The following is a 14,051-nucleotide window of genomic DNA, read 5'->3' as shown; positions in this document are numbered from 1 at the left end:
AGAATACTCATGGTTAGGCCAGCAGGGGCAGTGGAGTTCGGGTGGAAGCTGGAGATGGAGTGCTGAGGAGGCTGTCGGAGGCCCTTAAGAGTGGCCCTTAAGAGTGGCCCCCTAGTCTGGGGGGGTGACCTCGGGCTTGGAGCTCGGGTGCAGGAGGGATCATCTGACAACACAAGGAGGAGTCCTGTCCAGTGGCACAGGAGCAGGTGTGAGGACAGCGGGAGCCAGTGAGCACATCCAGGAGATCCCCAGGGAAAAGACAGCTGGGAGGTTGGTGAGTGAGACAATTTGGGAGGACAAAGTCAGCCTGAGAGGGCTGAGGAGTGGCAGGTTTAGATGGTTGGAAAGTCAGTTTGGGAGGACTATGGAAGATTAGCCAGGAGGGCTAGTGAAAGGGGCAGCTGCAGCCAGGTGGGCTGGCAGTGCCTGAAGAGGTGGTGCTGGGATCAGTAGCCACAGGAAGGCAACTAGACACTGGGACTTCGCTAGATGCCAAAGGGGCCCACGGTCCCTATCTGTAATGGGCCTTTGCTTTATCTGACTGGTGCTTTTTTTTGTCAGATCATTGCACAGTGTGCCAGCTGGGTCTGAGAAGTTGTTTTGCAAGTGATATGCTGAGGAGTGTGTAAATAGACACTACATGGGAAAGTTGTCCCTGAAGAGTTTGCTAAAGTCAAGTGGGCATCCCATATTTACCCCTAAGTAGATAAAAAAAACAAAAGCAAAGCTGCTGAACTGCTTCTTGTCTTGAGTGCTGTGGAAATTCTGTGTGTCTGGCCTTGTTTCCACGTCAGACGTATGGTGTTTTTTTTTTTTTGTTTGTTTTTTTTGTTTTTTGTTTGTTTGGCCTCAATTCTTTCATGACGACCACTTATGGCCAGATTTCTCTGGACAGAAGATGGGTGTACCTGGGTCCCACTGGTTTCCGCCAGTTCTGTGCTGATGGCACTGCTGGACATCTTCAGATGACAAAGGAAATTAAGCATGATGTGTCTTTCATCTGCTGCATTACGTTTCCTTGGCTGACTACTGTGTCTACAGTCTTCAATGTTGCCTGATTCCTCGTACTTCTTCAAAAGAGCATGAACATCTTGAAACCCCCAGTCTTCTTTGAAATTTTTGCCTGGGAGAGACCTTGCTGATGTGTCTTGTTGCTGTGCTCAGTCTTGCCATGGTGTATGACTTGTGACATGAAATTATTCCACAACCTCACCTTACTAGCAGAGTTTGGCTGTTCCTTACCCAGGTTTAAATCTCCTACACAGCTGTTTTTGTTTCAGTTAACAGTTAATGACTTTGTTTCAACCTGGAAGGGGGGCCCATCATGGTTTCTTGCACTGGGGCCCTGAAGGTTCTAGTTACGCCTCTGCAACCATCTCTAGAGTTTACAAAGAATGATCCGAAAAAGAGAAAATATCCAGTAAGTGGCAGTTGTGTAGATGAAAATTCCTTGTCAGAGGAGAATGGGCAGACTGGTGTGAGATGACAGAAAGGCAACAGTAACTCAAATAACCACTCGTTACAACCAAGCTATGCAGAATACCGTCACTGAATGCACAACACATCAAACCTTGAGGCAAATGGGCTACAACAGCAGAAGACAACACCGGGTGCCACTCCTGTCAGCTAATAACAGGAAACTGAGGCTACAATTTGCACAGGTTCACCAAAATTGGACAATAGAAGATTGGAAAAACATTACCTGGTCTGACTCTCGTATTCAGCTGCGACATTCAGATGGTAGGGTCAGAATTTGAAGTAAACATGAAAGCATGGATCCATCCAGTCTTGTATCAATGGTTCAGGCTGCTGATGGTGTAATGGTGTGGGGGATGTTTTCTTGGCAGACCCCTTGGCCCTTTAGTTCCAATTGAGCATCGTTTAAACACCACGACCTACCTGAGTATTGTTGCTGACCATGTCCATCCCTTTATGACTACAGTGTACCCATCTTATGATGGCTCCTTCCAGCAGGATAATGCACCATGTCACAAAGGGGGCCCCGCGGGCAGGACTGGATCCACGGCAAACACCCGCCCGCTAGCCAGCCCGTTTCGTCGGTACCGCTGCTTATTTCACGGCGACCGATCAGGCTTGTGTTTACTTCTACTTCCTGATATCAGTGGACCGCACCATAGGGCGGACGTGATGTCATTAGCCAGAAATGATGGTCGCGTTGCCTCCCATGTCTTGCATAATTTCCGGCGGATTACATCACGTCCGCCCTATGGTGCGTTCCACCGCTATCAGGAAGTGGGAGTACACAAGCCCGATCGGTCGCCGTGAAATAAGCAGCAGTGCCAGCGAAACGGGCTTGCTAGTGGGCGGGAGTTTGCCGCCCCCCTGAATGTTAGAAATTATGGGGCCCCCGTACATCCTACCTGACTGGGCCCCCTTCAACCCGCTTGCAAGTGACGCCCTGCATCTGCTGACAAGTGACGTGACAAGTGACACCCTGCATCCATTGACAAGTGACAGTGGTGTAGTGGATGGCACTTTCGCCTAGCAGTAAGAAGGGTTGCTGGTTTGAATCCCAACCACGACACTACCTGCCTGGAGCTTGCATGTTCTCCCTGTGCCTGCGTGGGTTTCCTCCGGGTACTCCGGTTTCCTCCCACACTCCAAAGACATGCTGGTAGGTTAATTGGATCCTGTCTAAATTGTCCCTAGTATGACTGTGAATGTGAGTTAGGGACCTTAGATTGTAAGCTCCTTGAGGGTTAGGGACTGATGTGAATGTACAATGAGAAAGCACTGCGTAAATTGACGGCGCTATACAAGTACCTGAAATAAATAAATAAATCCGTTGATAAGTGACACCCTGCATCCGTTGACAAGTGACGTGACACCCTGCATCCGCTGGCAAGTGACACCCTGCATCCGTTGACAAGTGACGTGGCAAGTGACAATCCGCAATGTGTGGCAAGTGACAATCCACATCTGAAGGCAGGTGACGTTGGCAAGTGACACGCTCAGGCTTCGACTGATTCTGCTTATGGTGAGTTGAACTATTTTATTTTATATAACAATGTAATAATAGAAATATTGCACTTCATTTTTTTTTGCGATATGGCACTGCGTTTGATTTAACTGACAATTGCACGGTTGTGTGATGCTGTACCCAAACACTCGGCTACTCTCGGCTCTGCCCCGGACTGCGAGAGGACCCGAGAGCCGCCGAGATGCACTGGACTCTGTACCTCGGCGGCACCATTTTTAAACTTCAAGACTGCAATGACAAAGCTGCAAATGACAAGGCTACACTGACAAGGCTGCAATGACACTGGACAAGGCTGCAGATAGACGCTATGCAAGGCTGCATTAATGGGCATTTAAATGTAAGTTTTTTTTTTTTTCCTTAAACTTCCCTCCTAAAAGTGTTTTTCCTTAAAATCCCCCCTAAACTTGGGGTGCGTGTTATACGCTGATAAATACGGTAATGTATAGAAGGTAGGGCCCAAAAGTGACTCAAGCCCAGGGGCCCCCACCACCCTAAGTCCTGCCCTGCAGCCAACAAATCTGCAAGAACTGTGTGATGCTATCATGTAAGATCATAATCGCCTTTTTTTTTTTTTCCCTCACGCTGACAGCATGAGGAGAGGAAAAAAAAGCAGATTACCGGCTTCTGTCAGGGGGACTTTGGTCCCACACACGGACACCCACTGCTGCTAAGCAGTGCCCACCAGTGCCACCTTATCAGTGCACATCAATGAAGAAGAAAAATTACCTGTTTGCAAAATTTTATAACAAACTATGAAACTGATTTTTTATTTTTTTTTAAACGAAAGATTATAAACCCAGTGGTGTATATCACCAAAAGAAAGCTCCATTTGTGTGAAAAAAATGATAAATTTCACATGGGTACAGCGCTGAAAATTGGCCTGGGCAGGAAGGGGGTTTAAGTGCCCATTAAGCAAGTGGTTAAATGTTGCCTATAGAAAATATATCGTAATGAAGTTTTTCACCATATCATGGATGCAAGCAATTATAAGGTTTGACATGTTGGGTATCCATTCGTTTGACGGAACCTCATCAATTTTATAGAAATAATAAAAGGTAATTTATTGCTTTTTGTGCACCCTAAAATGAACTTGAGTGGCTTTATTTATTTTACTAACATTTTGCGTTTCATAAACCATTGCACCAATATTTGTGCAACACAAAAAATTGGAACTACCACTATTTTATGATGTACTCTAGGGTGTCTGCTTTTAGAAGATATATAATTTTGGGGTACTTTATGCAATCTTTGGGCCTAAAAATATTTTTTTTATCATATATGCCAAAAAAAGCAAAAACAGTGCTGGCAGCGAAAGGGTTAATGCACCTTAATAAATTAAAAATATTAACTACACCATATGCATTTTGAACTTTTAATATTCCTTAAAGGATTCATTATATGAAATATATACTGTGTGTGTGCTATACATTTCTTTGCACAAATGTTTGTTAAAGATTTATTCTGCTTGCAGCGGGAATCATTCTCTTTGGCATCGGTTCACTTATTATGACTTCTTTAAAGATTGCATACAGCGCTGATTACACGGATTGCATAACGTCCATGAAAATTACGCAACCTGTCATACAAGCCCTCTTCGTCATTGTTCAGGTATGAGAAATGCATAAAAAAAAAGTTTTCACTTCGCTGAATCAGTTCAATTTACAAAAGCATGACTAATGTAGTTTCATTGCCCAGAATTTTTTAAACGATCAATAATTCATACATATGAGCATTATAAAGTATCTATCGCCCACTCTATTTTTTGGCATTGGGTAAAGTGGGGAATAGTCAGAATCCATGTTTACTTTTTTTTTTTTTTTTTTTTTTTTTTTTTTTTTTGCCGTCTGTATCCAATTTTTATTTTTTTATGCAGCTCCTGTCTTGAGAACATAGCAGGCCATGTTTGGAAAGCTCACATTTGAAGAAAAATCTCCCTCCATAGACAGTTGTCACCATATAAGTGATAATGAGCAGCAGTGAGATTTCACCAAAAAGTTAAAATAAGCAATCATTTGGCAAAATTAAGTTTGCCAAAATGTTCAACAAATTGCATTGAAAACAATAGGAAAGTACATTTTGGTAAAATGTTGTCAATCTTTACTGCTCATTGGGAAAGAGGTTTACTGCTACCGTGGGTTCTTGGTGGATCCTGCAGGTTTGAAACTCAAGGTTCCAGCAAATTATTGCAGAAATAGAAGACTGAACTCTTTGTAACCATGATGCACTGCCTGGTCTTTGACTTTCAGCTGATCAGCTGGTGTAAAAGGACCAATAGAAATGCTTTTTCTTAGATAAGCCAGCCCCCTCACTATAAAAAGGTGTTAGATCACAGCAGCCATATTGACATGTACTTTATCTCTGATAGGAAAAGCAATGAGAAGATATTATTGTAGGGCTTTTATATGCACTGCCAGGTCTGTTATGCCTCGTTTCCACTGAGCGGATCGGTTTGGTACGCTGTTTTGGGTGTTTCCATTATGAAAGCGACCCATACAACCGAACCGTTCCATTCAGGGTCCTGCTTCAGATGTGGGGCCATAGAAAATGGAACGGTTCGGTTAGGGCGGAGCTATGATACATTCCACTGATTGGCTGACAGAAAACCCTCTGCTGTGCTATGCTGAGGCATTTTTTCTAAACCCTGTATGGCCCCTTGTGGTCCCACTTGCAGTGGAAACGCTCACCAGAATAGACCGGACCATTCTAGGCCATTCAAACTGTACCGACCCGAACCGATCCGCTCAGCGGAAACAAGGCATTAGATGTATACTTTTTACTGAATGTCATGCAGATAGCAAAATGCTGTGCAGCTCAGAGCAGCAGTCCCCAACCCCCTGGCCTTAGGGTTGCCACCCGTACGGGATTGACCCGGACAGTACGGGTTTGGCAACTTGTGCCCGGGTTTCTGTCCCCTGGAAACCCGGGCACAACTAATATCCAGTCCCTCTGTCTGTGTCCCGTCCTCCGCCCCATAGCTCAGTATTTATTATGTGGCCGGGGCAGCTGTGCGGCGCGTGCCTCTCTGCTCCATGTCACAGACCGCCGGTGTAGCCTGTCTGTGTAAGAGGCGAGCAGCCGTGAGCTCCGACCAACCTCACGGTCCTCATCTCATGGAGCCTCTGCCTCGCCCTCTTCCTGCTCCACCACAGCTGGGGACCGTGGGAGACGAGAGGTGACAGGGGAGCCCGAGACCTTGTCAGCACAGCGGGATGCGGGAACCCAAAGGTATGATCGCAGCGGCAGCCCCCTCCTCTCTGTCAGCCCCCCCGTCCTCTCTGTCAGCCCCCATCTCCTCTCTGTCAGCCCCCCTCTCCTCTCTGTCAGCCCCCATCTCCTCTCTGTCAGCCCCCCTCTCCTCTCTGTCAGCCCCCCCTCCTCTCCTATCTGTCAGCCCCTCCTCTCCTATCTGTCAGCCCCCCCTCTCCTATCTGTCAGCCCCCCCTCTCCTATCTGTCAGCCCCCCTCTCCTATCTGTCAGCCCCCCCTCTTCTCTGTCAGCCCCCCCCCTCTTCTCTGTCAGCCCCCCTCTCTTCTCTGTCAGCCCCTCTCTCTTCTCTGTCAGCCCCCCCTCCTCTCTGTCAGCCCCACCTCTCCTCTCTGTCAGCCCCCCCTCCTCTCTGTCAGCCCCCCCTCTCCTCTCTGTCAGCCCCCCCTCCTCTCTGTCAGCCCCCCTCTCCTATCTGTCAGCCCCACCTCTCCTAACTGTCAGCCCCCCTCCTCTCTGTCAGCCTCCCCTCCTCTCTGTCAGCCTCCCCTCCTCTCTGTCAGCCCCCCCTCCTCTCTGTCAGCCCCCCCTCCTCTCTGTCAGCCCCCCTCTCCTCTCTGTCAGCCCCCATCTCCTCTCTGTCAGCCCCCATCTCCTCTCTGTCAGCCCCCCCTCCTCTCCTATCTGTCAGCCCCTCCTCTCCTATCTGTCAGCCCCCCCTCTTCTCTGTCAGCCCCCCCCTCTTCTCTGTCAGCCCCCCTCTCTTCTCTGTCAGCCCCTCTCTCTTCTCTGTCAGCCCCCCCTCCTCTCTGTCAGCCCCCCCTCCTCTCTCTGTCAGCCCCCCCTCCTCTCTGTCAGCCCCCCCTCTCCTCTCTGTCAGCCCCCCCTCCTCTCTGTCAGCCCCCCTCTCCTATCTGTCAGCCCCACCTCTCCTAACTGTCAGCCCCCCCTCCTCTCTGTCAGCCCCCCCTCCTCTCTGTCAGCCTCCCCTCCTCTCTGTCAGCCCCCCCTCCTCTCTGTCAGCCCCCCCTCCTCTCTGTCAGCCCCCCTCTCCTCTCTGTCAGCCCCCCTCTCCTCTCTGTCAGCCCCCATCTCCTCTCTGTCAGCCCCCATCTCCTCTCTGTCAGCCCCCCCTCCTCTCCTATCTGTCAGCCCCTCCTCTCCTATCTGTCAGCCCCCCCTCTCCTATCTGTCAGCCCCCCCTCTCCTATCTGTCAGCCCCCCCTCTCCTATCTGTCAGCCCCCCCTCTCCTATCTGTCAGCCCCCCCTCTCCTATCTGTCAGCCCCCCCTCTTCTCTGTCAGCCCCCCCCCTCTTCTCTGTCAGCCCCCCTCTCTTCTCTGTCAGCCCCTCTCTCTTCTCTGTCAGCCCCCCCTCCTCTCTGTCAGCCCCACCTCTCCTCTCTGTCAGCCCCCCCTCCTCTCTGTCAGCCCCCCCTCTCCTCTCTGTCAGCCCCCCCTCCTCTCTGTCAGCCCCCCTCTCCTATCTGTCAGCCCCACCTCTCCTAACTGTCAGCCCCCCCTCCTCTCTGTCAGCCTCCCCTCCTCTCTGTCAGCCCCCCCTCCTCTCTGTCAGCCCCCCCTCCTCTCTGTCAGCCCCCCTCTCCTCTCTGTCAGCCCCCCTCTCCTCTCTGTCAGCCCCCCTCTCCTCTCTGTCAGCCCCCCTCTCCTCTCTGTCAGCCCCCCTCTCCTCTCTGTCAGCCCCCCTTTCCTCTCTGTCAGCCCCCCTCTCCTATCTGTCAGCCCCCCTCTCCTAACTGTCAGCCCCCCCCTCCTCTCTGTCAGCCCCCCTCTCCTCTCTGTCAGCCCCCCTCTCCTCTCTGTCAGCCCCCCTCTCCTCTCTGTCAGCCCCCCTCTCCTCTCTGTCAGCCCCCCCTCTCCTCTCTGTCAGCCCCCCCTCTCCTCTCTGTCAGCCCCCCCCTCCTCCCTGTCAGCCCCCCTCTCCTCTCTGTCAGCCCCCCTCCTCTCTGTCAGCCCCCCTCCTCCCTGTCAGCCCCCCTCTCCTCTCTGTCAGCGCCCCTCCTCCCTGTCAGCCCCCCTCTCCTCTCTGTCAGCCCCCCTCTCCTCTCTGTCAGCCCCCCTCTCCTCTCTGTCAGCCCCCCTCTCCTCTCTGTCAGCCCCCCTCTCCTCTCTGTCAGCCCCCCCCTCCTCCCTGTCAGCCCCCCTCTCCTCTCTGTCAGCCCCCCTCCTCTCTGTCAGCCCCCCTCCTCCCTGTCAGCCCCCCTCTCCTCTCTGTCAGCGCCCCTCCTCCCTGTCAGCCCCCCTCTCCTCTCTGTCAGCCCCCCTCTCCTCTCTGTCAGCCCCCCTCTCCTCTCTGTCAGCCCCCCTCTCCTCTCTGTCAGCCCCCCTCTCCTCTCTGTCAGCCCCCTTTTCTGTCAGCCCCCCTTTCCTCTCTGTCAGCCCCCCTTTCCTCTCTGTCAGCCCCCCTTTCCTCTCTGTCAGCCCCCCTTTCCTCTCTGTCAGCCCCCCTCTCCTCTCTGTCAGCCCCCCTCTCCTCTCTGTCAGCCCCCTCTTCTCTCTGTCAGCCCCCTCTTCTCTCTGTCAGCCCCCTCTTCTCTCTGTCAGCCCCCTCTTCTCTCTGTCAGCCCCCTCCTCTCTGTTAGCCCCCTCTTCCTCTCTGTCAGCCCCTCTTCCTCTCTGTCAGCCCCCTCTTCCTCTCTGTCAGCCCCCTCTTCCTCTCTGTTAGCCCCTGTAGCCCCCCTTCCTCTCTGTCAGCCCCCTCTTCCTCTCTGTCAGCCCCCTCTTCCTCTCTGTCAGCCCCCTCTTCCTCTCTGTTAGCCCCTGTAGCCCCCCTTCCTCTCTGTCAGCCCCCTCTTCCCCTCTGTCAGCCCCCCTCCTCCTCTCCCCTGTCCCCCCATACTACACCAGGAGAACTCCCCCACCCCCCAAAATTACACTGGGAGGCTCCCCACCAAACATTACACACTACATATACACTATATTGTACATTACACACGCCTGCACTATATACACTATATTGCACATTACACACGCCTGCACTATATACACACTATATTGTACATTACACACCTGCACTATATACACACTATATTGTACATTACACACCTGCACTATATACACTATATTGCACATTACACACGCCTGCACTATATACACACTATATTGTACATTACACACGCCTGCACTATATACACACTATATTGTACATTACACACGCCTGCACTATATACACACTATATTGTACATTACACACGCCTGCACTATATACACACTATATTGTACATTACACACCTGCACTATATACACTATATTGTACATTACACACGCCTGCACTATATACACACACTATATTGTACATTACACACGCCTGCACTATATACACACTATATTGTACATTACACACGCCTGCACTATATATACACTATATTGTACATTACACGCCTGCACTATATATACACTATATTGTACATTACACACCTGCACTATATACACTATATTGCACATTACACACGCCTGCACTATATACACACTATATTGTACATTACACACTCTGCACTATATAGTACATTACACACCTGCACTATATACACTATATTGTACATTACACACCTGCACTATATACACTATATTGTACATTACACACTCTGCACTATATAGTACATTACACACCTGCACTATATACACTATATTGTACATTACACACCTGCACTATATACACTATATTGTACATTACACACTCTGCACTATATAGTACATTACACACCTGCACTATATACACTATATTGTACATTACACACCTGCACTATATACACTATATTGTACATTATACACGCCTGCACTATATACACACTATATTGTACATTACACACGCCTGCACTATATACACACTATATTGTACATTACACACGCCTGCACTATATACACACTATATTGTACATTACACACGCCTGCACTATATACACACTATATTGTACATTACACACTCTGCACTATATACACACTATATTGTACATTACACACCTGCACTATATACACTATATTGTACATTACACACCTGCACTATATACACTATATTGTACATTACACACGCCTGCACTATATACACACTATATTGTACATTACACACCTGCACTATATACACTATATTGTACATTACACACGCCTGCACTATATACACACTATATTGTACATTACACACCTGCACTATATACACTATATTGTACATTACACATGCCTACACTATATTGTACATTACACACGCCTGCACTATATACACACACTATATTGTACATTACACACGCCTGCACTATATACACACTATATTGTACATTACACACGCCTGCACTATATATACACTATATTGTACATTACACGCCTGCACTATATATACACTATATTGTACATTACACACCTGCACTATATACACTATATTGCACATTACACACGCCTGCACTATATACACACTATATTGTACATTACACACTCTGCACTATATAGTACATTACACACCTGCACTATATACACTATATTGTACATTACACACCTGCACTATATACACTATATTGTACATTACACACTCTGCACTATATAGTACATTACACACCTGCACTATATACACTATATTGTACATTACACACCTGCACTATATACACTATATTGTACATTACACACTCTGCACTATATAGTACATTACACACCTGCACTATATACACTATATTGTACATTACACACCTGCACTATATACACTATATTGTACATTATACACGCCTGCACTATATACACACTATATTGTACATTACACACGCCTGCACTATATACACACTATATTGTACATTACACACGCCTGCACTATATACACACTATATTGTACATTACACACGCCTGCACTATATACACACTATATTGTACATTACACACTCTGCACTATATACACACTATATTGTACATTACACACCTGCACTATATACACTATATTGTACATTACACACCTGCACTATATACACTATATTGTACATTACACACGCCTGCACTATATACACACTATATTGTACATTACACACCTGCACTATATACACTATATTGTACATTACACACGCCTGCACTATATACACACTATATTGTACATTACACACCTGCACTATATACACTATATTGTACATTACACATGCCTACACTATATTGTACATTACACACGCCTGCACTATATACACACACTATATTGTACATTACACACGCCTGCACTATATACACACTATATTGTACATTACACACGCCTGCACTATATATACACTATATTGTACATTACACGCCTGCACTATATATACACTATATTGTACATTACACACCTGCACTATATACACTATATTGCACATTACACACGCCTGCACTATATACACACTATATTGTACATTACACACTCTGCACTATATAGTACATTACACACCTGCACTATATACACTATATTGTACATTACACACCTGCACTATATACACACTATATTGTACATTACACACTCTGCACTATATAGTACATTACACACCTGCACTATATACACTATATTGTACATTACACACCTGCACTATATACACTATATTGTACATTACACACTCTGCACTATATAGTACATTACACACCTGCACTATATACACTATATTGTACATTACACACCTGCACTATATACACTATATTGTACATTATACACGCCTGCACTATATACACACTATATTGTACATTACACACGCCTGCACTATATACACACTATATTGTACATTACACACGCCTGCACTATATACACACTATATTGTACATTACACACGCCTGCACTATATACACACTATATTGTACATTACACACTCTGCACTATATACACACTATATTGTACATTACACACCTGCACTATATACACTATATTGTACATTACACACCTGCACTATATACACTATATTGTACATTACACACGCCTGCACTATATACACACTATATTGTACATTACACACCTGCACTATATACACTATATTGTACATTACACACGCCTGCACTATATACACACTATATTGTACATTACACACCTGCACTATATACACTATATTGTACATTACACATGCCTACACTATATTGTACATTACACACGCCTGCACTATATACACTATATTGTACATTACACGCCTGCACTATATACACTATATTGTACATTACACACACCTGCACTATATACACTATATTGTACATTACACACGCCTGCACTAAATACACACTATATTGCACATTACACACCTGCACTATATGCAATTGGCTACACCCACTGTTCACCGCTGCGCGTGCCACATTAATACTCCCCTAGGGCACACAGAGGTGTCCCAGGTATTTTACAATCTCATTGTGTATGCTACAAAAAAAATGCCAAGCCCCGCTGAAGTGTTCGGGTTTGGCTCGAAGAAAAGGTGGCAACCCTACCTGGCCTGAAACCAGTACTAGTTTGTGGCCTGTTAGGAACCAGGCCGCACAGAAGGATGTTGGCGGCAGGCCAATCCCCATCACTTGCATTTCCGCCTATGCGCGGCCTCCTGTCAGATCAGTAGTGGTATTCGATGCTTATAGGAGCATGAACCCTACATGCGAGGAATCTAGGTTGCACGCTCCTTATGAGTAAAGATGAGGCAAACCCCCCTCCCCGATTCGGTTCGCACCACAACTTGGGCACAGGCAAAAAATTGGTTCGAACACCGTTAAAGTCTATGGGACACGAACATGAAAAGCCAAAAGTGCTCATTTTAAAGGCTTCTATGCAAATTATTGCCATAAAAAGGGTTTGGGGACCTGGGTCCTGCCCCAGGGGACATGTATCAATGCAAAAAAAAAGTTTTAAAAACTGATGTTTTTTCGGGAGCAGTGATTTTGATAATGCTTAAAGTGAAACAATAAAAATTTAAATATTCATTTAAATATCATGCCTGGGGAGTGTCTATAGTATGCCTGTAAAGTTTTCCTGTGTTTAGAACAATAGCACAGCAAAATGACATTTCTAAAGGAAAAAAGTAATTGAACACTGCTCGCTGCTGTAATGAGTTGTTGGGTCTCAGCAATATAGATAAAACTCATTGAAAAAAAACGGCATAGGTCCCCCCGTCCATTACCAGGCCCTTTAGGTCTCGTACGGATCCCCCCAAAATCTATACCAGACCCTTATCCGAGCACGCAACCTGGCAAGACCGCAGGAAAAGATGGACGAGAGCGCCCCCCCCCTCCTGAACCGTACCAGGCCACATGCCCTCAACATGGGGAAGGTGCTTTGGAGTAGCCCCCCAAAGTACCTTGTCCCCATGTGGCGCCATGCATCGTGATTGATGATGGATCTACTTAATAGTAATAAAGGAAACTTGTGTTTTTCATTTTTTACAATTTTTTTTTTTTTTTTCGTAAATGGGTAGGGGTATGTACTCCATACGGGGGACCTTGTTAAAGGGGGCTTCCAGATTCCTATAAGCACCACCCACAGACCCCCACAACCATTGCCCAGGGTTGTGGGGAAGAGGCCCTTGTCCCCATCAATATGGGGACAAGGTGCTTTGGGGTAGGGGGGCAGGTGCCCCCCATGTTGAGTGCATGTGGCCTGGTATGGTTCAGGAGGGGGGGCGCTTGCTCATCCCCCGCCCCCCACCCTTTCCTGGCCTGCATGCATTGGATAAGGGTCTGATATGGATTTTGGGGGAACCCCACTTTTTTTATTTTATTTATTTTTATTTGTGTGGGGTTCTCCTTAGAATCCATACCAGACCCGATGGGCCTGGTTATAGATTGGGGGAGCACCTCCATGCTTTTTTTTTTCCCTCCTGAATTTTTTTTATTGCCAGCATTCTTTTAACGCCCCGCTGAGAGCTGAAATGTA

At 47.2% G+C, this 14,051-nt stretch overlaps 1 protein-coding gene across 1 annotated transcript in view; it reads left to right on the top strand.

Moving 5' to 3' along the window:
• The window catches only part of LOC141114445 (proton channel OTOP2-like), a 133,307-nt gene that overhangs the window by 35,214 nt on the left and 84,042 nt on the right, over positions 1-14,051 (top strand). The window contains exon 2 of the mRNA XM_073608119.1: positions 4,473-4,609. Within this exon, the coding sequence (XP_073464220.1) occupies positions 4,473-4,609 (137 nt within the window). The remainder of the gene's footprint in view (positions 1-4,472; positions 4,610-14,051) is intronic.

The sequence above is a fragment of the Aquarana catesbeiana genome, linkage group LG12 (assembly GCF_042186555.1).
Source record: "Aquarana catesbeiana isolate 2022-GZ linkage group LG12, ASM4218655v1, whole genome shotgun sequence".
NCBI classification, from domain to species: domain Eukaryota; kingdom Metazoa; phylum Chordata; class Amphibia; order Anura; family Ranidae; genus Aquarana; species Aquarana catesbeiana.
This window is presented reverse-complemented; position numbering and strand designations above follow the sequence as displayed.